This window comes from Eschrichtius robustus, chromosome 14 (assembly GCF_028021215.1).
Source record: "Eschrichtius robustus isolate mEscRob2 chromosome 14, mEscRob2.pri, whole genome shotgun sequence".
In the NCBI taxonomy this organism is placed as follows: Eukaryota; Metazoa; Chordata; class Mammalia; order Artiodactyla; family Eschrichtiidae; genus Eschrichtius; species Eschrichtius robustus.
In genome coordinates, this window is record NC_090837.1 from 72,022,933 (window position 1) to 72,045,220 (window position 22,288).

The 22,288-nt window shown below is 39.2% G+C and overlaps 1 protein-coding gene across 2 annotated transcripts in view; it reads right to left on the reverse strand.

The window, feature by feature from the left end:
* The window catches only part of EPG5 (ectopic P-granules 5 autophagy tethering factor), a 122,568-nt gene that overhangs the window by 25,663 nt on the left and 74,617 nt on the right, over positions 1-22,288 (reverse strand). For both annotated transcript variants that reach the window (XM_068562558.1, XM_068562557.1), the window contains exons 28-34: positions 17,843-17,985; positions 16,513-16,669; positions 7,301-7,495; positions 6,057-6,270; positions 3,269-3,417; positions 2,115-2,316; positions 559-631 (exon numbers count right to left, since the gene is read on the reverse strand). In XM_068562558.1, coding sequence (XP_068418659.1) covers positions 559-631; positions 2,115-2,316; positions 3,269-3,417; positions 6,057-6,270; positions 7,301-7,495; positions 16,513-16,669; positions 17,843-17,985 — 1,133 coding nt within the window. The remainder of the gene's footprint in view (positions 1-558; positions 632-2,114; positions 2,317-3,268; positions 3,418-6,056; positions 6,271-7,300; positions 7,496-16,512; positions 16,670-17,842; positions 17,986-22,288) is intronic.

Consider the following 22,288-nt stretch of genomic DNA (forward strand, 5'->3'; position numbering starts at 1 on the left):
ATATATACTGTGTAATTCTTACAGAACTCTGGACATCTACTTTTTGTTTGCTTTTAGAGGAAAAAAGACTCGTAAGGCAACTCCTTGCATTTGGACAGCTCTACACCTCTGTTTTAAATGCTTGTGAAATAATGCTTTCATTTAGTTGCAGAGTTCATGTTAAAACAGCAATTCCCACCCAGTAATTTGAAAGCCCACTTAGTTCCAAAAAAATAACTGATACTAGGTAAAATCAAGTTAGCCTCATATTTTGCAGTGCTATATTATCAAAACCTAATTCAGGAGAACAACATCCGTTTTTCTGAAATTAAATACCAACCTCATTCAACTTCTTTATTGTGGAAAACTGGAAATGAGTGTCCAGTTTTGCTTCAAAATCAATAGCTCTGATCAATCAGACTAACAGTTCCACAAACAGAAAATGTCTTAAGTTTACTTTGTAAAGAAGCGTTCTCTAAATTTAAAGTCAAATCTGTGAATCACCAGCTGGACCAAAACACCATCAGAACTTTGTCCATAAATTTTAAAGAAATTTGAATCATCAGAAAAACTATTTACCTTTCATTGTCCTCTAAAACCAGTATCCATGGCTTAAAGAGCTGGACGATTACTGAATGTAGGGATCTTAGCACTAAAACAAAGCAAAATTTTTATTGACAAGAAACAAGCCCATCAAATGGAGATGGCCAACAGGCACATGAAAAAATGCTCAACATTGCTAATCATCAGGGAAATGTAAATCAAAACCACAATGAGATATCACCTCTCACCTGTCACGATGGCTATCAGCAAAAAGAACACAAACACCAAATGTTGACGAAGATGTGAAGAAAAGGGAACCCTTGTACACTGTTGGTGGGAATGTAAATTGGTGCAGCCACTGTGGAAAACAGTATGGAGGTTTCTCAAAAAACTAAAAATAGAACTACTATACGATCCAGCTATTCCACTCCTGGGTGTATAGCCAAAAAAAACAAAAGCACTAATTCGAAAAGATACTATGCACCCCAATGTTCATAGCAGCATTATTTAAAATTGCCAAGATATGGAAGCAACCTAGGTGTCCATCAACAGATGAATGGATAAAGAAGATGTGGCATACACATACACACACACACACACACACACACACACACACACACACACACACATATACACACAATAAAAAAGAATGAACATTTTCCATATGCAGCAACATATGGAGGGTTTGGAGGGCATTATGATAAGTGAAATAAGTCAGACTGAGAAAGACAAATGCTATATGATACCACTTATATGTGGAATCTAAAAAATAAACTAGTGAATATAACAAAAAAGAAGCAGACTCACAGATATAGGGAACAAACTAGTGGTTACCAGTGGGGAGAGGGAAGGGAGAGGGGCAATATAAGGGTAGGAGGTTAAGAGGTACAAACTATTAGGTATAAAATAAGCTACAGAGATATACTGTACAACACAGGGAATATAGCCAATATTTTATAATAACTATAAATGGAGTATAACCTTTAAAAATTGTGAATCACTATATTATACACCTGTTACTTATATAATATTGTACATCAACTATACTTCAATTAAGAAAAAGAAGAAACAAGTCCACCCTTTGTCAAGATCATTGATAACTATATAGAAAATCTACTTATTATCTGTATATTCATAAACCTATGGTGACATACAAACAACATGTTTAATATAACTAAACACGTTTCAGTTTTCATTTGCTGCCATGAAATTTCTTAAATTGAAGAAGTTTTATTATAACACAATGTCATGGACAATTTTATAACACGCATTTTTTAAAACTAAAAACTTAAATACTCTTAATGAGATAAATAATAGGAAGAAAGAGTTGGAGACTGAAACCTATCTCTTTGTACTTCACCTTACAAAGGAGAGGCAGAAACAAGCTGAAGCAAGCACCCATTGTGTAAGTGAATATAGGTATGACACATATATGGGTTCACACTTGTACTGTGTATTTCCTATTTCTTCTTCATGACACTCAGATATACAGATTCCTCACCAAGTTTTAAATCTCTTAATGTGTCTATTCAAGTCTCTTCTAATGGAAGGTCAGAACACCTAAGCTCCATGTTGCACTAAAGGCATATTACCTGTTTTGCTGCTGGCAGATGGATCTTGGGCCAAGCAGGCCATTTCTGAGTCAAGCAGTCTTTTTACAAGGTAGCCCAAGAGTGTCTTCATATCTGCCATGTAAGGACTCCATTTTGAGAATAAACCAAAACTTTTAAAGTCCAACGTGGATAACCGAAGCTTATAAAAAAAGTTTGAGAGCCAATGTATAGTCTCCATTACCTAGAAAAGAATGACCGGTTTAAAAAATGCTTACTGAATATCTACTTTCAGTAGAATACTACAGTAGACTGTGATGGAGGGCTTTCACTTTGTAATCGAGTTGCAAAGGTATATAGCATATGAAAAGTAAATCAGCAGATTTCAAACTCCTTTTCTAAAGCAAAGGAACCCTTTTTTCAACTAAATTCATGTGGACCGACATCATATAAAATTGATGAAGCTGAGAGCTCTGTGGGACACTGCGTGAAAACCTGCTCGAAGGAGCCAGTGAAGCAGGAGGGTTAAGGTGGGGAGGCGAGGTACACACAGGGGCTGGGGCTGGGCTGTTCCTGAACAGAGAGGCAAGAATCAGACTCTGAGGCATGAGAGAAAGCTGATCCAGGCACAGGAGGTGGGTGCGGGTGGGGGTAGAGGGAACGGGAGATGACTGACAAAGGCAAACACAGGGCTCTTAGAGATAAAAAGATGCGTTGTTAGATATAAATTTTAAATGTGTTCCAGTTGTTTTAAAAACATACAGGGCTTCCCTGGTGGCGCAGTGGTTAAGAATCCTCCCGCCAATGCAGGGGACACAGGTTCGAGCCCTGGTCCGGGAAGATCCCACATGCCGCGGAGCAACTAAGCCCGTGCTCCGCAACTACTGAAGCCTGTGTGCCATAGAGCCCTCAGGCTGCAACTACTGAACCTGCGTGCCACAACTACCGAAGCCTGCGCACCTAGAGCCCGTGCTCTGCAACAAGAGAAGTCACCGCAATGAGAAGCCCGCACACCGCAAGGAAGAGTAGCCCCCGCTCGCCGCAACTAGAGAAAGCCCGAGCGCAGCAACAAGGACCCAATGCAGCCAAGAAAAAAAAAAATTTTTTTTAATAAATTAATTTAAAAAAAAAAAAAAAAACTACAAAGGAAATGGAAAAGAAACGTGCAAAAACTTCAGAGACCAAGAGCTACACACCTGCTTGTCTGACAAGAGAACATCCGGAGAGCTCTGAAGCACCGTGGTCTCAGCAGAAGCTGCCCCCTGCTGGCAGCCTGGGGCGCAGCAGCCCAGGGCTCTTAGGGTGGCTTTCCAACACTCGGGGCTCAGCAGCTGCTCAGCAGAGCCTTACCAGGCAGGGACAGAGGACAGCAAGTCAGCATCCTTCACAAACTAACTTTCAACTTGAATCAAAGAACACATGTACTTTACAAATGAATGAGTATTAAATAAAAATCCAAAACAAATTCATAAAGATCTGTGGTGCAATGTTCATTGCAGCTCTATTTACAATAGCCAGGACATGGAAGTAACCTAACTGTCCAGCGACAGATGAATGGATAAAGAAGATGTGGCACATATATACAATGGAATATCACTCAGCCATAAAAAGGAACGAAACTGAGTTATTTGTAGTGATGTGGATGGACCTAGAGTCTGTCATACAGAGTGAAATAAGTCAGAAAGAGAAAAACAAATACCGTATGCTAACACATATATATGGAATCTAAAAAAAAAAAAAAAAATGGTCATGAAGAACCTAGGGGCAAGATGGGAATAAAGACGCAGACCTACTAGAAAATGGACTTGAGGACATGGGGAGGGGGAAGGGTAAGCTGGGAGAAAGTGAGAGAGTGGCATGGACATATATACACTACCAAATGTAAAATAGATAGCTAGTGGGAAGCAGTCGCAAAGCACGGGGAGATCAGCTCGGTGCTTTGTGACCAGCTAGAAGGGTGGGATAGGGAGGGTGGGAGGGAAGGAGATGCAAGAGGGAAGAGATATGGGGATATATGTCTATGCATAACTGATTCACTTCGTTGTAAAGCAGAAAGTAACACACCATTGTAAAGCAATTATACTCCAATAAAAACGTTAAAAAAAAAAAAAAAAAGATCTGTGGTGAAGAGACCAAAGTTAAGAGAACCTATTGAAAGATCTGTCCACATGGACACTTGACTTTCCGTACTCTTGGTAACCCTACTGGTAGTGAGCACAGCCGAGCCATCTGAGCTGGAATCTGGCGGGGGACTCCCACCTACCAGCCCCTGACTGGGGAATGGTAAAGGTACCATTTTCCTGGCTGGACAATGTGAGAGAGACAACAAAGGACCCATGGTGCAGAATTGCAACTGCAGAGTCTAGGCTCTGTTCAGGAGGAATCTCTTACTCGCCCCTAAAAGTCCACTCCTACACTGGGCAAAACCTAAAGCAACACAGAAACAGTATGCAAAAGTAGAGACTACCAACCAGCACTCTGCTACCTGCAAAACTGACTTCCCAGAGGACAGGAATTATACGCCTTCAGGTCCTTTCCCCCCAGAGGTGGCACAAGGATCAACTAGGACAACACTGGCTCATAGGGGCTGGTCTGAGGGGAAGGATGATGAGGTCAGCTGCACTAGTGGGTGGGAGGTACCTAGGGGACAGTGAAGGGTCTGTGTCCCAATAGCTACTGCGGCCTGGATCTTAGGGCAGAGACCTGGAACACAGCTACAGGTGTGGAGTCATGCACGCCTAGAAGATGTCAGTGAAGCCAGGGAAAACTGCAGTGGGCTCACCCAGGGCAAATCAGACGAGCAAAGGATGAAGCCCTGGTAACACCGCTACGGTGGCCAGGGAGGGATGGAAACCAGGAGGCTGGAGGTTATGGAATCTGACAGAGGTGGTAGTGTTTTCTTAAGCCTGTAACTGAATTACTTTTCCTGGGAAATAAAAATTTCCTGCTAAATCCAAGTCAATGGTTGCCTATATAAACAATTTACAATCTCTTTAAAAGGTTTCAGGGGAAAAAAACCCACAATATATGCTTAACCAGTTTTGAAAATTTAGGGCAAAACTTAGCTATGCAAATGTGCATTAAAAATTATACAAGTACATTTCCCTACCACCATTCTCCACGCACACGGCAACTTGCCTCTGTAGGAAACAATGAACGTTTTGTAGTGCTTTGAAAATGAGACCATACATTTCAGTATTCTTCAGGTAGCCCAATACAAAGATCATTAACTTATTCATTATACTATTTCTATGATGTAACACAAAGACTTGACATAAAGCAAAATTTAGTTTTCCATTACATCTATAAACAGTATGAAGTTTACATGAAAAAAAGTAAATACTATCTCATTTTTCAAATTTCAATAAAATTCCTGCCTAGTGAAATTCCAAAAATAAAAAAGCCTACACTCTTTATTTCTCCTCTGATCTCCAACACTCTGATGGAAAACTGCAGGAGGGGGACAGAAACAGTGGGAATTTGGAAAATTTAATGCTGCTCTCTTTCTCTTGGATAATATAAATACAGTGTATCCTTATACAGGGATAAAATTCATTTGCAAAAAACAAGAGTCAAAAAATTAGGGGGGAAAAAGACTAAATTTATCCACCAGCATATTAAGCATACTGTAAAGGAGCAACTTCCTCCTCTTCCCAAATCTACAGTCACCAGAGTAAGCAGGCCCACCCCAGTTCAGGACAGCTGCACAGTCGAGGTAAAAAGGTAGGTGCACGACTCCAACCCCAATGTCTAAGAGCCGTCTTGCCCAATTAGGGCCCATTCTGACATTTAGGACAATAACTGACCATTTTTACAGACAGCAACCTTTTGGGCATTGTTCACTGAGCACTTTGGGTGAAGATCAGTGATTCTAAACTCCTGCATACTTGCATTATTTTTACATTTTTGGATGACATCTGTAGAATGGTAAATGTCATATTAAACATTCACTGTGATCTAATCAGTCACAATTAAGGCACTTACTTCGCATCAGCAGCCTCAGAATGTCACTGTACTGGTCAGGGAACTGGTAGAGAAGAAGGTAAGTCCAGTGTTTACAGAAAAGATTAAATGGCATCAAAATATCTTCATCTGGTTCAACGCCCCAGGCAGTAAGTGCCAAATGAATGGACTCCAGAAGCCTGGTACGATCAGACAGAGGAGGTTTAGTGGCGTTTAACCATTGCTTAAGATCGAACTAAAAAGAAAAGGAAATAAGAAGCAGTTTTATTTATACTAGAAAATTAATTGAAATAGAGAAAATTATGTGCAAATTTAGTTTGAAAGTCAAAGCTTACCTAGCATTTAGCTTTTTATAAAGATTGAAACTAAAATTTATATACTTAAAAGAATCTAGGCAGTTCAGTAACTGACGGTACCATTATGCCTCCATCTATACTTCAGTCTCTGGGATTGCAGAGGCAGTTTTCTCAGCCCTGCATGCTTTTTTGCAATTTAAAAATCTTGCTGTTAAGTTTTCCCTACAACACAAGGATCAGAACTTCGTAGTTCTTCTTCACTGGTCACAGTGCCACAAACAAGCGGCCACTTTATGGAACTAACTCCATCTAATGGCCATGTTTCAAAGAGTGCATCAGTTAGTGAAAATTCAGAGTATTGATATCACCTTCCAGAATCCCAAACTATAAAACATGGTCTCCCCCATTACAAACTGAGATCAGTCTCCAGGTCCTAAAAAATGCCCAGGTTTTATGACTCACAGATGTCAGAGAAGTACGACTGAAGGCAAAATAGCTAAGGCTCTGAAATTCTCAACTGGTTAAGTAAATTCATTGCCTTGGTCTGAGTTAATATTCTATTAGGAATAAAACAAAGGCAATTTGCTTAGATTGGGCTTATTCTAAATATGAGACACTCTGACATATTATAACTCAATTATCAAACACAATTAAGGCATACATTCAAAAGAAGGATGTACTAAATTATTACTATGAATATTTCAAAACTGTATGAAGTTTTTAAAGAGAGTTTGGGAACTGGTCCTTTTTATACTACATGAGTAAGACTGTCCTATATAACAGAATCAGCGCCCCCAGAAGCAGCAGCTCTGGGATGCTATTTGAAGATGATATCAAATGTGAAAATGGCCTGTCAGTCTCCAGTCCACCTGGAGACAGAGCTCCGAGGGCCGTGCATTTCTGTGGAGCTGGGAAACAACAGCAGTATCTACGTTTCAATGACAACAGCAGGACTGAATGACAGCTCACCTTGGTCAGCAGCATGAAAATCATATCACTGTTGTCCTCACTCAGAAACTTCACCACTTTCTCATACAGCTGTATGAACTCCGCAGGCGTAGCGTTGGGAGTAAAGAAAGGAGACAAGAGAGAGCAGAGCCTTCTGTTCTTCAGAATGGTCTGAAGGACTTTTCTGCATTCTGATTTAGTGCCACTTATAAACACCTTGAAAGAATTAAAAAGGGAGAATGTCATTAAATTCTCCCCTCCCCAACTTTTACTTAAGCACCCAAGTTTTAAGGAATAGTACATAAGGCAAATAGAATTTTTTCTAAATGAGAATATGAAACAATCAAAAGAAATCTAAAATCAACATCGATAAACCTGTCACTTCCAATGTAAGTGATATTAAAAATTCTGGATAATCCATTCATTTCATTTGGACACACCAAAGAAAATGTTTAAAAGATTAAAATACTGGGATAATCTGAATCTGGAAATTTGCAATGTACCCACCATGATTGCTAAGTATTCAAAGTGATTCTGCATTACGTCAAGAAAAAAAACTTCTAGGTTACACATTTTATTGAGATGTGCTTCTAATACTTTTAAAAAGTTAATTTTCACAACTAATATACACACAAGATAACCTCACCTTGTAACTTGGTTCTAATGTTTAAAAGTACTATAATATAAGTGAATATTTAAATAATCTCAGAGTCAGGAAAGCTTTCATAAGCTTGACCAGAGGCAGAAATAATAAAGGGCAAGACTGATAGATTTGAACATATAAAAATTTTTACTTCAATATGGCAAAAAGCATCATAAAATTAAAGAAAAATGACAAAGTAGAAAAATTATACCACATTCCAGATACCAGGTTACCAGTCTGAGGAGCTCTTTCAAAACAATCAAAAAACAAGAAACTCTCCAGCAGAAAACATGCAAAGGACAATACCAGAAAAATCACACAAAAAAATTATTAAACAGCCAATAATCATCCGAAAAGTCAGGCAACTGAACAAGTACTTAAAGAAATACAACTTAAAATAATCACAAAGTACCACTTCCCCTATTAGATTAGCAAGACTTATAAAGAATGATCATTCCTAATGTTAGTTCTAATATGGAGAATAATAAACTCAAACCCTGCTATTATAATGTAAATAGGTACAAACTTCCCAGGAGGACAGTATAATAATATACATCAAATGCTAATCCTTTTGACATAGCAATCATACTTCTAGGAAATTATCCTAGGAAAAACAGCACAATAATTTCACAAAGATATGTAAGAATATTTAGCTCAGGCTTACCGTAGCAAAACAAACAACCTACCTAAATATTCATCCAGAGGGCACTGGCTCAATACATTACAATATATCTATACCATGGAACACTATATATTAAATACCATGATATAGGTCTGTATTTATTATCAAGAATAATGTCTAAAACATGTGTTTGAATGAAAAAAGCAGGTTATAAAACAGCATGTGCTAGTTATTAACTGGGTATTTTTACATATACACACATAAACTAATAGACATAGATACACAAGACAAACTATAATGAAATGTTAGCTATGTAACCAATATCTCCAGGAGATGAGGATTGTGAGAAATTTTTCTTCTTTATACTTTTTTTTTTTAACATCTTTATTGGAATGTAATTGCTTTACAGTGTTTTGTTAGTTTCTGCTGTATAACAAAGTGAATCAGCTATATACATACGTAAACCCCCATATCCCCTCCCCCTTGCGTCTCCCTCCCACCCTCCCTATCCCACCCCTGTAGGTGGTCGCAAAGCACAGAGCTGTTCTCCCTATGCTATGTAGCTGCTTCCCACTAGCTACCTATTTTACATTTGGTAGTGTATATATGCCAATGCTACTCTCTCACTTTGTCCCAGCTTACCATTCTCCCTCCCCGTGTCCTCAAGTCCATTCTCTATGCCTGTATCTTTATTCCTGTCCTGCCCTTAGGTTCATCAGAACCATTTTTTTTTTAGATTCCATATATATGTGTTAGCATATGGTATTTGTTTTTCTCTTTCTGACTTCACTCTGTATGACAGACTCTAGGTCCATCCACCTCACTACAAATGACTCAATTTCGTTTCTTTTTATGGCTGAGTAATATTCCACTGTATATATGTGCCACAGCTTCTTTATCCATTCATCTGTCAATGGACACTTAGGTTGCTTCCATGTGCTGGCTATTGTAAATAGAGCTGCGATGAACATTGTGGCACATGACTCTTTGAAATATGGTTTTCTCAGGGTATATGCCCAGTAGTGGGATTGCTGGGTCATATGGTAGTTCTATTTTTAGTCTTTTAAGGAAGCTCTATACTGTTCTCCATAGTGGCTGTATCAATTTACATTCCCACCAACAGTGCAAGAGGGTTCCCTTTTCTCCATACCCTCTCCAGCATTTACTGTTTGTAGATTTTTTGATGATGGCCATTCTGACTGCTGTGAGGTGATACCTCATGGTAGTTTTGATTTGCATTTCTCTACTGATTAGTGATGTTGAGCATCTTTTCATGTGTTTGTTGGCAATCTGTATATCTTCTTTGGAGAAATCTCTCTTTAGGTCCTCTGCCCATTTTGGATTGGGTTGGGGTTTTTTTTGATATTGAGCTGCATGTATATTTTGGAGATTAATCCTTTGTCAGTTGCTTCGTTTGCAAATATTTTCTCCCATTCTGAGGGTTGTCTTTTCGTTTTTATGGTTTCCTTTGTTGTGTAAAAGCTTTTAAGTTTCATTAGGTCCCATTTGTTTATTTTTATTTTTATTTCCATTTCTCTAGGAGGGGGGATCAAAAAGGATCTTGCTGTGATTTATGTCATAGAGTGTCCTACCTATGTTTTACTCTAAGAGTTTTATACTATCTGGCCTTACATTTAGGTCTTTAATCCATTTTGAGTTTATTTTTGTGTATGGTGTTAGGAAGTGTTCCAATTTCATTCTTTTACATGTAGCTGTCCTGTTTTCCCAGCACCACTTATTGAAGAGGCTGTCTTTTCTCCATTGTATATTCTTGCCTCCTTTATCAAAGATAAGGTGATCATATGTGTCTGGGTTTAACTCTGGGCTTTCTATCCTGTTCCACTGATCTATATTTCTGTTTTTGTGCCAGTACCATACTGTCTTGATTACTGTAGCTTTGTACTATAGTCTGAAGTCAGGGAGCCTGATTCCTCCAGCTCCGTTTTTCTTTCTCAAGATTGCTTTGGCTATTCGGGGTCTTTTGTGTTTCCATACAAATTGTGAAATTCTTTGTTCTAGTTCTGTGAAAAATGCCATTGGTAGTTTGATAGGGATTGCACTGAATCTGCAGATTGCTTTGGGTAGTACAGTCATTTTCACAATGTTGATTCTTCTATTTCAAGAACATAGTATATCTCTCCATCTGTTTATATCATCTTTAATTTCTTTCATCAGTGTCTTATAGTTCTCTGCATAAAGGTCTTTTGTCTCCTTAGGTAGGTTTATTCCTAGGTATTTTATTCTTTTTGTTGCAATAGTAAATGGGAGTGTTTCCATAATTTCTCATTCAGATTTTTCATCATTAGTGTATAGGAATCAAAGGGATTTCTGTGCATTAATTTTGTATCCTGCTACTCTACCAAATTCATTGATTAGCTCTAGTAGTTTTCTGGTAGCATCTTTAGGATTCTCTATGTATAGTATCATGTCATCTGCAAACAGTGACACCTTTACTTCTTCTTTTCTGATTTGGATTCCTTTTATTTCTTTTTCTTCTCTGATTGCTGTGGCTAACACTTCCCAAACTATGTTGAATAATAATGGTGAGAGTGGGCAACCTTGTCTTGTTCTTGATATTAGAGGAAATGGTTTCAGTTTTTCACCATTAAGAACGATGTTGGCTGTGGGTTTGTCCTATATGGTCTTTATATGTTGAGGTAGGTTCTCTCTATGCCTACTTTCTGAAGAGTTTTTATCATAAATGGGTGTTGAATTTTGTCAAAAGCTTTTTCTGCATCTATTGAGATGATCATATGGTTTTTATCCTTCAATTTGTTAATAAGGTGTATCACATTGATTGATTTGCGTATATTGAAGAATCCTTGCATTCCTGGGATAAACCCCACTTGATCATGGTGTATGATCCTTTTAATGTGCTGTTGGATTCTGTTTGCTAGTATTTTGTTGAGGCTTTCTACACCTATGTTCAGAGATATTGACCTGTAGTTTTCTTTTTTTGTGACATCTTTGTCTGGTTTTGGTATCAGAGTGATGGTGGCCTTGTAGAATGAGTTTGGGAGTGTTCCTCCCTCTGTTATATTTTGGAAGAGCTTAAGAAGGATAGGTGTTAGCTCTTCTCTAAATGTTTGAAAGAATTCGTCTGTGAAGTCATCTGGTCCTGGGCTTTTGTTAGTTGGAAGATTTTTAATCACAGTTTCAATTTCAGTGCTTGTGATTGGTCTGTTTATATTTTCTATTTCTTCCTGGTTCAGTCTCAGAAGGTTGTGCTTTTCTAAGAATTTGTCCATTTCTTCCAGGTTGTCCATTTTATTGGCATAGAGTTGCTTGTAGTAGTCTCTTAGGATGCTTTGTATTTCTGCAGTGTCTGTTGTAACTTCTCCTTTTTCATTTCTAATTTTATTGATTTGAGTCCTCTCCCTCTTTTTCTTGATGAGTCTGGCTAATGGTTTATCAATTTTGTTTATCTTCTGAAAGAACCAGCTTTTAGTTTTATTGATCTTTGCTATTGTTTCCTTCATTTGTTTTTCACTTATTTCTGATCTGATCTTTATGATTTCTTTCCTTCTGCTAACTTTGGGTTTTTTTGGTTCTTCTTTCTCTAACTGCTTTAGGTGTAAGGTTAGGTTGTTTGAGATTTTTCTTGTGTCTTGAGGTAGGACTGTATTGCTATAAACTTCCCTCTCAGAACTGCTTTTGCTGCATCCCATAGGTTTTAGGTCATCGTGTTTTCATTGTCATTTGTCTCTAGGTAATTTCTGATTTCCTCTTTGATTTCTTCAGTGATCACTTGGTTATTTAGTAGCATATTGTTTAGCCTCCCTGTGTTTGTATTTTTTACAGTTTTTTTCCTGTAATTGATATCTAGTCTCAGAGCGTTGTGGTCAGAAAAGATACCTGATACGATTTCAATTTTCTTAAATTTACCAAGGCTTCATTTGTGACCCAAGATATGGTCTATCCTGGAGAACGTTCCATGAGCACTTGAGAAGAAAGTGTATTCTGTTGTTTTTGGATGGAATGTCCTATAAATATCAATTAAGTCCATCTTGTTTAATGTGTCACTTCAAGCTTGTGTTTCCTTATTTATTTTCATTTTGGATGATCTGTCCATTGGTGAAAGTGGGGTGTTAAAGTCCCCTACTATGATTGTGTTACTGTCAATTTCCCCTTTTATGGCTGTTAGCATTTGCCTTATGTATTGAGGTGCTCCTATGTTGGGTGCATAAATATTTACAATTGTTATATCTTCTTCTTGGATTGATCCCTTGATCATTATGTAATGTCCTTCTTTGTCTCTTGCAATAGTCTTTATTTTAAAGTCTATTTTGCCTGATATGAGAATTGCTACTCAGCTTTCTTTTGATTTCCATTTGCATGGAATATCTTTTTCCATCCCCTCACTTTCAGTCTGTATGTGTCCCTAGGTCTGAAGTGGGTCTCTTGTAGACAGCATAGGTACAGGTCTTGTTTTTGTATCCATTCATACAGTCTATGTCTTTTGGTTGGAGCATTTAATCCACTTACATTTAAGGTAATTAGCGATATGTCTGTTCCTATTACCATTTTCTTAATTGTTTTGGGTTTGTTTTTGTAGGCCTTTTCTTTCTCTTGTGTTTCCTGCCTAAAGAAGTTCCTTTACCATTTGTTGTAAAGCTGGTTTGGTGGTGCTGAATTCTCTTAGCTTTGCTTGTCTGTAAAGGTTTTAATTTCTCCATCGAATCTGAATGAGATCTTTGCTGGGTAGAGTAATCTTGGATGTAGGTTTTTCCCTTTCATCACTTTAAATATGTCCTGCCACTCCCTTCTGGCTTGCAGAGTTTCTGCTGAAAGATCTGCTGTTAACCTTATGGGGATTCCTTTGTATGTTATTTGTTGCTTTTCCCTTGCTGCTTTTAATATTTTTTCTTTGTATTTAATTTTTGATAGTTTGATTAATATGTGTCTCAGCATGTTTCTCTTTAGGTTTATCCAGTATGGTACTCTCTGTGCTTCCTGGACTTCATTGACTATTTCCTTTCCCATGTTAGGGAAGTTTTCAACTATAATCTCTTCAAATATTTTCTCAGACCCTTTCTTTTTCTCTTCTTCTTCTGGGACCCCTATAATTCGAATGTTGGTGCGTTTAATGTTGTCCCAGAGGTCTCTGAGACTGTCCTCAACTCTTTTCATTCTTTTTTCTTTATTCTGTTCCCTGGCAGTTATTTCCACCATTTTATCTTCCAGCTCACTTATCTGTTCTTCTGCCTCAGTTATTCTGTTATTGACTCCTTCTAGAGTATTTTTAATTTCAGTAATTGTGTTGTTCATCATTGTTTGTTTGCTCTTTAGTTCTTCTAGGTCCTTGTTAAGTGTTTCTTGTATTTTCTCCATTCTGTTTCCAAGATTTTGGATCACCTTTACTATCATTACTCTGAATTCTTTTTCAGGTAGGTTGCCTATTTCATCTTCATTTATTTGGTCTTGTAGGTTTTTACCTTGCTCCTTCGTCTGTAACATTTTTTTGTTGTTTCATTTTTTCTTTTTGATGGGTGGTGCTGTATTCCTGTCTTACTGGTTGATTGGCCTGAGACGTCCAGTACTGGAGTTTGCAGGCAGTTGGATAGAGCTGGGTCTTGGTGCTGAGATGAGGACCTCCGCGAGGTCTCACCCCGATTGATATTCCCTGAAGTCTGAGGTTCTCTGTTAGTCCAGTGGTTTGGACTTGGAGCTCCCACCACAGGCGCTCGGGCCTGACCTCCAGCCTGGGAACCAAGATCCCACAAGCTTCGTGGAGCAGTAAAAGAGAAAAAAGAAAAAAAGGAGCAGTACAATATCAAAGAATAAAAAACAAACAGAATTAGAAAGACAAAAATTATATTAGGAAAAATAAAACTATAACTGAAACAACTGCAACAAGGTAAAATAAAACCACAACAGAAAAAAGAAAAAAAAACTAAAAAAAAAAAGGGCGGGGGGTGGGGGGGGAGGGGGGAACAAGTCAAAGGAGAGAACAATAACAAAGTTTAAAGAGTAAAAGAAAAGTAGAAAAATAAAAGATTTATTAGGAAAAATAAAAATATAAAAGAATTAACAACAATGAATCAACAAGGTAAAACAGAACCCCAATCTAAAAGAGGAAAAAAGGAAAAAAAAAAAAAAAAAGCCTTGGCTATGGGGGCAGAGTTTAGGCAGGGTGGAATTTAGGCAGGGGTGGGGTTTAGGGTGGGGCGGGACCTAGGCAGGTGGGAGATGACGTTTGAGTGTGGGGCGGGGCCTAGGCTCAGGATCCATGCAGCCAGAAAAGGCCTTGGGGGTGGGGCCTAGGCGGGGCGACGTTCAAGCGTGGGGCGGGGCCTCTGCTTAGGACCTGCGCAGAAGGGGAGAGGCAGCACGTGGAAAGGAGGGCCTCTGGAGTGTGGAGTTCTGGAGTTGGTAGGTAGGGCCCTGGGTGAGGGTGTGTGGGTGGGGTTTAGGCCCAGCGCATTGGAGGGGGCCTCCGAGGGTAGAGGTGGCGCCGTGGGTGGGGGTGTAGGGGCGGGGCTTGGGTTCTGCGCAGCAGGAGGGAGGCTCTGAGGGCAGAGGATTAGGCCCGGGAGCCCAACAGGCTTCCCGGTGCCTAAGTGGACAGGAAAAGCACTGGCCCCGTTCCCTTCTGTTCCTTCATGCCCCTCCCCCACCATCTCCCCCAGGGTCTTCCCCGTCGCAGCTGGACCCCTAACCGTGGGTGGGTCCCGCTGGGTGTAGGACTCCTCCCCTCCCCCAGCCACCCCTCAGGGATGCCAGTCCCGGAGGTCTGGCCTTTACTTTTGCTCCTCCTTCCCTCCCTCCCACTCCCTCAGGACCCGCGTGGCTGGAGGGGGCCTAGGTGAGCAGAAGATCAGGCCCGGGATCTCAGCAGGTTCCTGGGGGCCCAAGTGGGCAGGGGAAACCTGGCCATGCTCCCTTTTGATCCTCTGCCCTCCCAATGTTTCCCCGTTTCCCCCTTTCCCCTCCCCCAGCAGCCCCTCGGGCGCCACTCGTGTCCCGCCTCCACTTCTCCTCCCCCTGCACTCCCCCCACACCCCACGTCCTACCCAGTCGCTGGAGGTTCCTCCTGTCCCCTTAGGTGTCCATGGTCCCCCTCCGGTGCCTGGTAGGTGCCCTAGTTGTGAGGAGACGCAAATTCCGCATCCTCCTAGAACATCATCTTGACTCCACCCCCTCTTTACACTTTTTATGCTGTCTGTATTGCTTACAATAAGCACTCAACAATTTTATAATCAGGCAAAAATCTATTCTAAAACATCTATTTTAATATCTGCTCAGTATCACCTCCCTAAAAGTATCCAATAAATAGGTACTTATTTAATTGAATTTGGGTGAGAGTACCTGATTAATTAGTATTTATATGTTTTCCAGCAAGTGGCATTTCTTGCTTTTATGACACATTTCATAAATCTGCATGAATACAATGCCCCTGCCCTTGTTAAATATCCATATATTTAACAGTAAGTCAAATAAGTAAATAAATGGTGACTAGCAACTGGGAGGCAGCGATGGACAGGTGGAGCAAGCACGGAATGCTGAGTCAGAAGACCTGGGGTCCCTCTCAGCTCCAGCACTCACCAGCTGTATTCCTTAGGCAAGTCACTTAATCTTTTAGAGACCAGTTTTCTCATCTTTAAGATGGGAATGCTATCAATCACACAGAGTCACTGTGAGGGTGAAATAAAATAATGAATCAAAAAGAATTTTATAAACAATAAAGAGCTTTGGTAATACCACTGTTAACACAGCATAAGATAGAATCTGATGTCTCCCCAGAGACTTACATATATTAATAATTTAATATCTCTTGTATGAAAAGCAGAATTCCATATCAACAATTCCAACGACATCTTGAGAAGTCAGCAATTCAAAGGGGCTTCTGACTTAGGTAAGACTCTGAACCTATAATATAAGTGTGGAGTCAACCCTGACTGTATGTAATGAGGACACTGTAGGGACTCATCATATGTAAATAAGGCTAAAAACACAGGATAACCTTACCTGTCCCAAGATCTCAATGCATGAAGTAAAGAACTGCCTTGTGGGAGGATGACGCTGGGTCTCATCGCTGACGTAATCCACAACAGTAAAGAAGAGGCTGATGCCAACCTTCTGAACCCCAGGGGTGGGGTGCGACTGGTAGGCATTCACTAAGGCCCTGTGGGAAAATGTAGGTAAGGCTATTGGTCTACAGTAAGAGAATCCAGACCCACAGTGTTTCCCTGATACTCTACATTTCTCAGGCAATATTCTTAAGAGTCCTCAGAGCCCCATATGAATGTCACTTTAGAAATATTTCATGGGATAGCTTCCAACTTGACCCAACAACTTTTCAATACACAGAAGTGATTTTATGTCCTCCTGGGGGGAAAAAATTTAGCCTTTATTAACATTAAATATTTTCATAATTGTATGTAATTCGTAATTTATTACTCAATTTCATGTATTATAATATAAATACATATTTTTAAACACAAGAACCTTGATTTCCCCAAATTTTAAAATCCAAAATACTGACTTAGGTTGAAGAAAAAGATTTTTGTATAGAACAAGATCCTAGAATAAAAGATATCTCTTCTAATTCTCACTCTGTTTTGAGTTTCTTTCCTAGTAAAAGAAACATCAACCTCTTGTTCACCTTATCTCCTCCTCCTTCTCAGACCCCCACCCCCAATCCAACCCACAAAAGGTCTCAATTCCCCTGTCCACACCACCATCCTAATCTACAGGGCGATTCGCTGCTGGTACTAGAACATGCAGTCACCTCTGCAGTAAAAGGCAGAGTCAACCTCCCGTTTCCCAGGTAATGTCCTGGTGGCTTTGGGAAGAAAAAGGAGAGCTCTAAGAGAAACCACAATAGTCAAACGCAAGTTGGCAACTACACCTGAGAGCCCTAGTTCCCCTGAGCAATTCCACTGCCACCTTTGCTCAGTGATGACATCCTGGGTAAATGTGACTTTAATACAAAACTTAAGCACTAAATCTCTCCGTGATTGAATTCTAATACAATGTATCACCTCCTAATTCAAGGGTCAGCAAAATTATTCTACAAAGGGCCAGATATTAAATATTTTATGCTTTATGGGCTATAAATTGTCACTACACTCAACTCTGCCATTGTAGCACAAAAGCCATACACATTAGGTAAATAAATGGGCATGGCTATGTCACAATAAAACTTTACTTATAAAAATAGATGGCAGGTCAGATTTGGCCCAAAGGCCGCTGAGCCCTGTACTAATTAGTGGGTGACTGGTGGCTATAGCAGCATGTATGATTACTGTCAGTAATAACAAATAGTATTTTAAATTATAATGCCCTCAAAACTTACGTAATCAAGTTTTCGGCATGCACAGCGGCTTCCACAATGTTAAGTGATGGTGGTTTAGCAGCTTCTGCTTGCAACTGCTTCACTTCTTTTCGCAAAACATGAAGCTGTTGGCTTATTGCTTCATTCTTATGCAAACCTTCAAACTAACAAAAATTAAAGTGGTCAACAGACTTATTTGCCCCTACAGCTTTCTAGAGCAGATATTTTATTACAAATATCCTGGGTATTTGATAAAGAGAATATTATTACAACTAATATTGTAACTCAAAACTCTCAGTTGATCCTGAGAAGGATGGGGGAAAAAACGTCAAAAACCTATACGAGAATCTCAGGCTTTTCATGAAGAATCAAACTTGAATTAGTTCACTGCTGGTTCAGATCCTTTTGTAGGCTATGTTCTACATCACTCATGCTTCAATGCTCCAATTCTCATCAAAAATAAACTCAGTGTCTCCCACCACTGGGGCTTCTCTTGAAGCACATCAAGCCCCCCTCTGTTGGCCATCCCTCCCCATAACCATAACCCCTCTCTGTTCTCCCAATCCAGAAGCACATATAATTTGACTCAAGACACTGTGGCTGCACGTTTCATCTGCACCACACATAAAAAGAAGATGATACAAATCTGTTAATAAAACAACTGCCATTTTGAAAGGAAGAAAAGATATATACTTATAAAAGAAACACCAAAAATAAGATAAAATACAAGAAGTGCCCAAACCAGTTGCGTGCCTAGGAAAGCGCAATTGACTAATTCAGTGGTTCCTAAAAGCCGGTCTTTGATAAAATTTTTATTGGTTCTCAGTAAAGATGTGAAAAATAAGAAGAATTTATTGAGCTTTTTAAAAAAAAAAACTAAATTTATTTCAATTTTTTTAAAACTATACTTTAAGATTATGTCTTTCCTATTTGAGGGGGTTGTTAATATCCCTTTCTCTAATTAATTGATGGTGACCTATACGATAACTGCTTTGTATGTACATTTTTAATGTCCTTTTTTGCCTGTGGACAGATACAGAGAATATCCTAGGCCCAGGTTGCAATACAGTGTGGCAGTTGTGGGGGACAGGACAGAGGGACAGCCACGAGGAGCTCAACCAAGTAGGGGGTCAGGGCTGAAGAGGGCAGTGTAATCAGACTGGGGAGCAGGGAGGCCTGTCTTAGAGATAACTTTAATGCAGGTTAGGGAATTTGGGCTTATCTTGCAGGCATGGCAGGAAATGCTGAAGAGACCAGAACATTTAGAGAGCAGGAATTTTAAATCCTACATTCTCTTCACATAGTCTTCCCCAATCACTTGGGTGAGCAGTAGAGTCTACATTTTCTTTTATATGCACCTGCCCAAACCCAGACCTCAGCCACCACTGCAGTGATTACAGGTATCCTTTGTTTATAAATAATGTAATTACTTAATTCACAAACTTGCTCAAATGAATCCCTTATATCCCTGCCAGAGTTATTTTCATAAATTCCAGATCAAAAGCTCCTGAAGGGCAATGGTCCTGCTTGTTTTGCTTTACACAGCAGCCCAGTGCAGCACAACTCTGATAGATGGCATGTTGAGCCCCTACTTTTATGATCATAATAACTTTCTTCCACAAAACTCACCAATGTTGTGTTAAAAATCTTTATAAAACTTCTTGTTTTAAAGAAATAATAAGCTGTTACTACGAATCGAAAGGCATAAAAGATGGTTAGCATTTTTTAGCAAAAAAGTATTGTTTAATTTTTAAAAAATGGCATAAAAGTGAATATCCAAGAGCATATAATGTTAACAACAATTACTTCAATTTTTACTACTGGAGAAACAAAAGATTAAAAAAAGTAAATTACTTCCATTAAACCACATAATGAATCAATACAAATATTTTATTTCAAATCTTTCAAATAACAGGCCAATGTTTAATAGCCCAAAATGTGCTCAGGAGTATGTGCAGTCAGCTTTTTTGCCCAATATGTTATCAAGTACAGTTAAACTGGGTCTTTGAGAGTCACAGCCCTTGGCTGACCTGGAGAGAAAGCATCAAAGAGAGGAAAAGAGAGAATCTGAGAGGAGGAAGGAAGACAGTAAGAATGAAGGGAAGTGGAAAGACAATGGGTAATAAAAAAGAGAGGCTCACTTGACTGGGAAATGCAGAGAGAAAAGACTAAAATCACTTTGTAACTTGAACTTTAAAACTGCCACCCCATGTTGTAGAAACTACTGATGCTGAAGAATAAAAGAAAATCAACTAGTTTAGGAAAGTTTAAACTTTCTCACAAAAAAACCCCAAATTATCGTAATTTTCTAGTCTACTTATTTTTGTTCATTGTTCCTACCACTGTTAAAAGTTTTCTTTTCTTACTTGAGGGGAGATGAGAGAGATTGAATGACTACCAGCTCATAATTACAAGAAGCTGTAGACAATAGAACAAAGCAGCATGCTGGAAGCCCGTCCCCTTGAGTCACTATAAGTAGACAAAGAAATACAAAAGTTGCACAAAGCATGTGCTTCAGTAAGCTGTTAAAATAATGTGAGGCCCTCAGTGGGTCTTTTCCATCTTTCATTTCTAGGAATGAGCAAATTTTTCACATGATAATAAATCAGTCCTGGGTCCAGCAAACATGCCCCACAATACCAAAGAACAACAAAAGGAACCCTATTATAAATCACCCCATATCCTCAGGGAATATCACCAAATTATTAGAGGCTTCTGTTAGGAGAGGCGACCACAGAAGAGGCACGTCTCACTTCCCAGAAAATATCTTTGGCTTTTGTATACCCAAAACAAGCTACACATAGTTCAAACATTTGCAGATGCCTGGAAATTTCCAGGGCTTTCCCTCACAGAAAAATTCTACTAAGCAATAAGATATTTTCATGATATAATTTGAAATCTTTACAAAAGAGCCATTGAAATTTATATTTAAAATACGCTTAACATGTTTTAATTTTAGAACTTAAAATTCACACTTGAAATATAAAATTATTTTCCATGAAGTTGATTTTAAAAATTCATCCAATCCAGGAATTCTCTAATCACTGAAAAAGAAGCACTCCTGTCACACTAACTCAGAAAGAAACGGGTACACATGTTAATTCAAATGAGATTTGACCATCATGATCAGCTACTTTTCAAAAATCAGAGCTGAAATAGCCAAAGCAAATGGCCTGGCCATTTCCCAATATTGAATGGAAAAGCACAACTCTTGAATTTAAATAGATGCGGGCTTGAATTCCAACTGAGCCACTTACTAGCTGTGTGAGTTTGACAAGTCTCTGAGTCTCTCTGAACCTGCTTTCTCTTCCTCATTCTGTGAAGCTAAATGAAAAACATAAGCAAAGCCCCTAGCAGATTACCTGGAATGTGAGAGTGCCCAAGCAAGGGATAAGAAATACTTGAACAGGGCTGAGAAATAAAGTAGTGCACTGAAGTATGACCAGCCTTACTGCTTTCCAAGATCGAATGCCCGGGAGACACTTGTATTAGAGTAAAAAGGTAAGTGGAGCAGTGTGTGGTATTTAAGTCAGGATTTTGTATGGAAAGCATTAAACTGGCCAATTAAGCATTAAATTGGCCAAAGGTAAGCAGGATCAAAAATGACTGCCAATTTCTAGTAGGAAAAAGTTCCAACTTCCATGTCTTCCACAGCCAGATAATATCTTCAGGGAGATCATTATGAAGGGTATGTATCCATCATTCATTCCTTCTAACACATCCATTCTGTGACACTGACTGTGTGAAGCACTGACAACATAAACATGAAAAAGACAAGATCCTGACCCTCAGGTAACTCAAAATCTGTTAAAGGCTACAGAACTAATCCTAACACAAAACGAGCTGTAATACAGTCTAACAAGTGGTATGCTTGTGGCTCTCACTGACTGATTCGGGGGTGTTAAAGGGTACCTATCATGTGCCAAGAGCCATTCTAGGTGGTACTGGTAATACAGATGAATAAGGACAGGAGCTCGATTCCCAAAGAGGTTACAGTCTGGTAGGCAAAATAGCAGGTAACTACAACAGCATTCATGCTCAAGCTGCGATAAGAGGAGGGAATATCTCAGTCTGACTAGAGGAGTCAAGAAGACCTCAAGAAAAGATGCTGCCTGAACCAAGGAATGAAGGGATGAGCAGAAGCTCAGAAATGAGTGGGGGAGAACAAATAACAGCATCTGCTAAGAACAAATGCATGTCATGTTTGCAGAACAGAAAAGGTCTAAATTGCTAGAAAATAGAAGGTTTGGAGAGTGGGAGAGAGGGTAAATGATGTTGCTAGAAAAAGATTAAGAACAGATTATGGAGGGTCCTAAGAGACACACTCCTTTTAGATACTAGAGAACCAACGTGGGATTTTAGCCCGGAAATGTGATCAGATTTGTGTTTAAAAAGATGAATGGTGGAAAATGAACTAGATAGAGAGAAAGACTATGGACAGGAAGGCTGCTGTATTAGTTCAGGGGA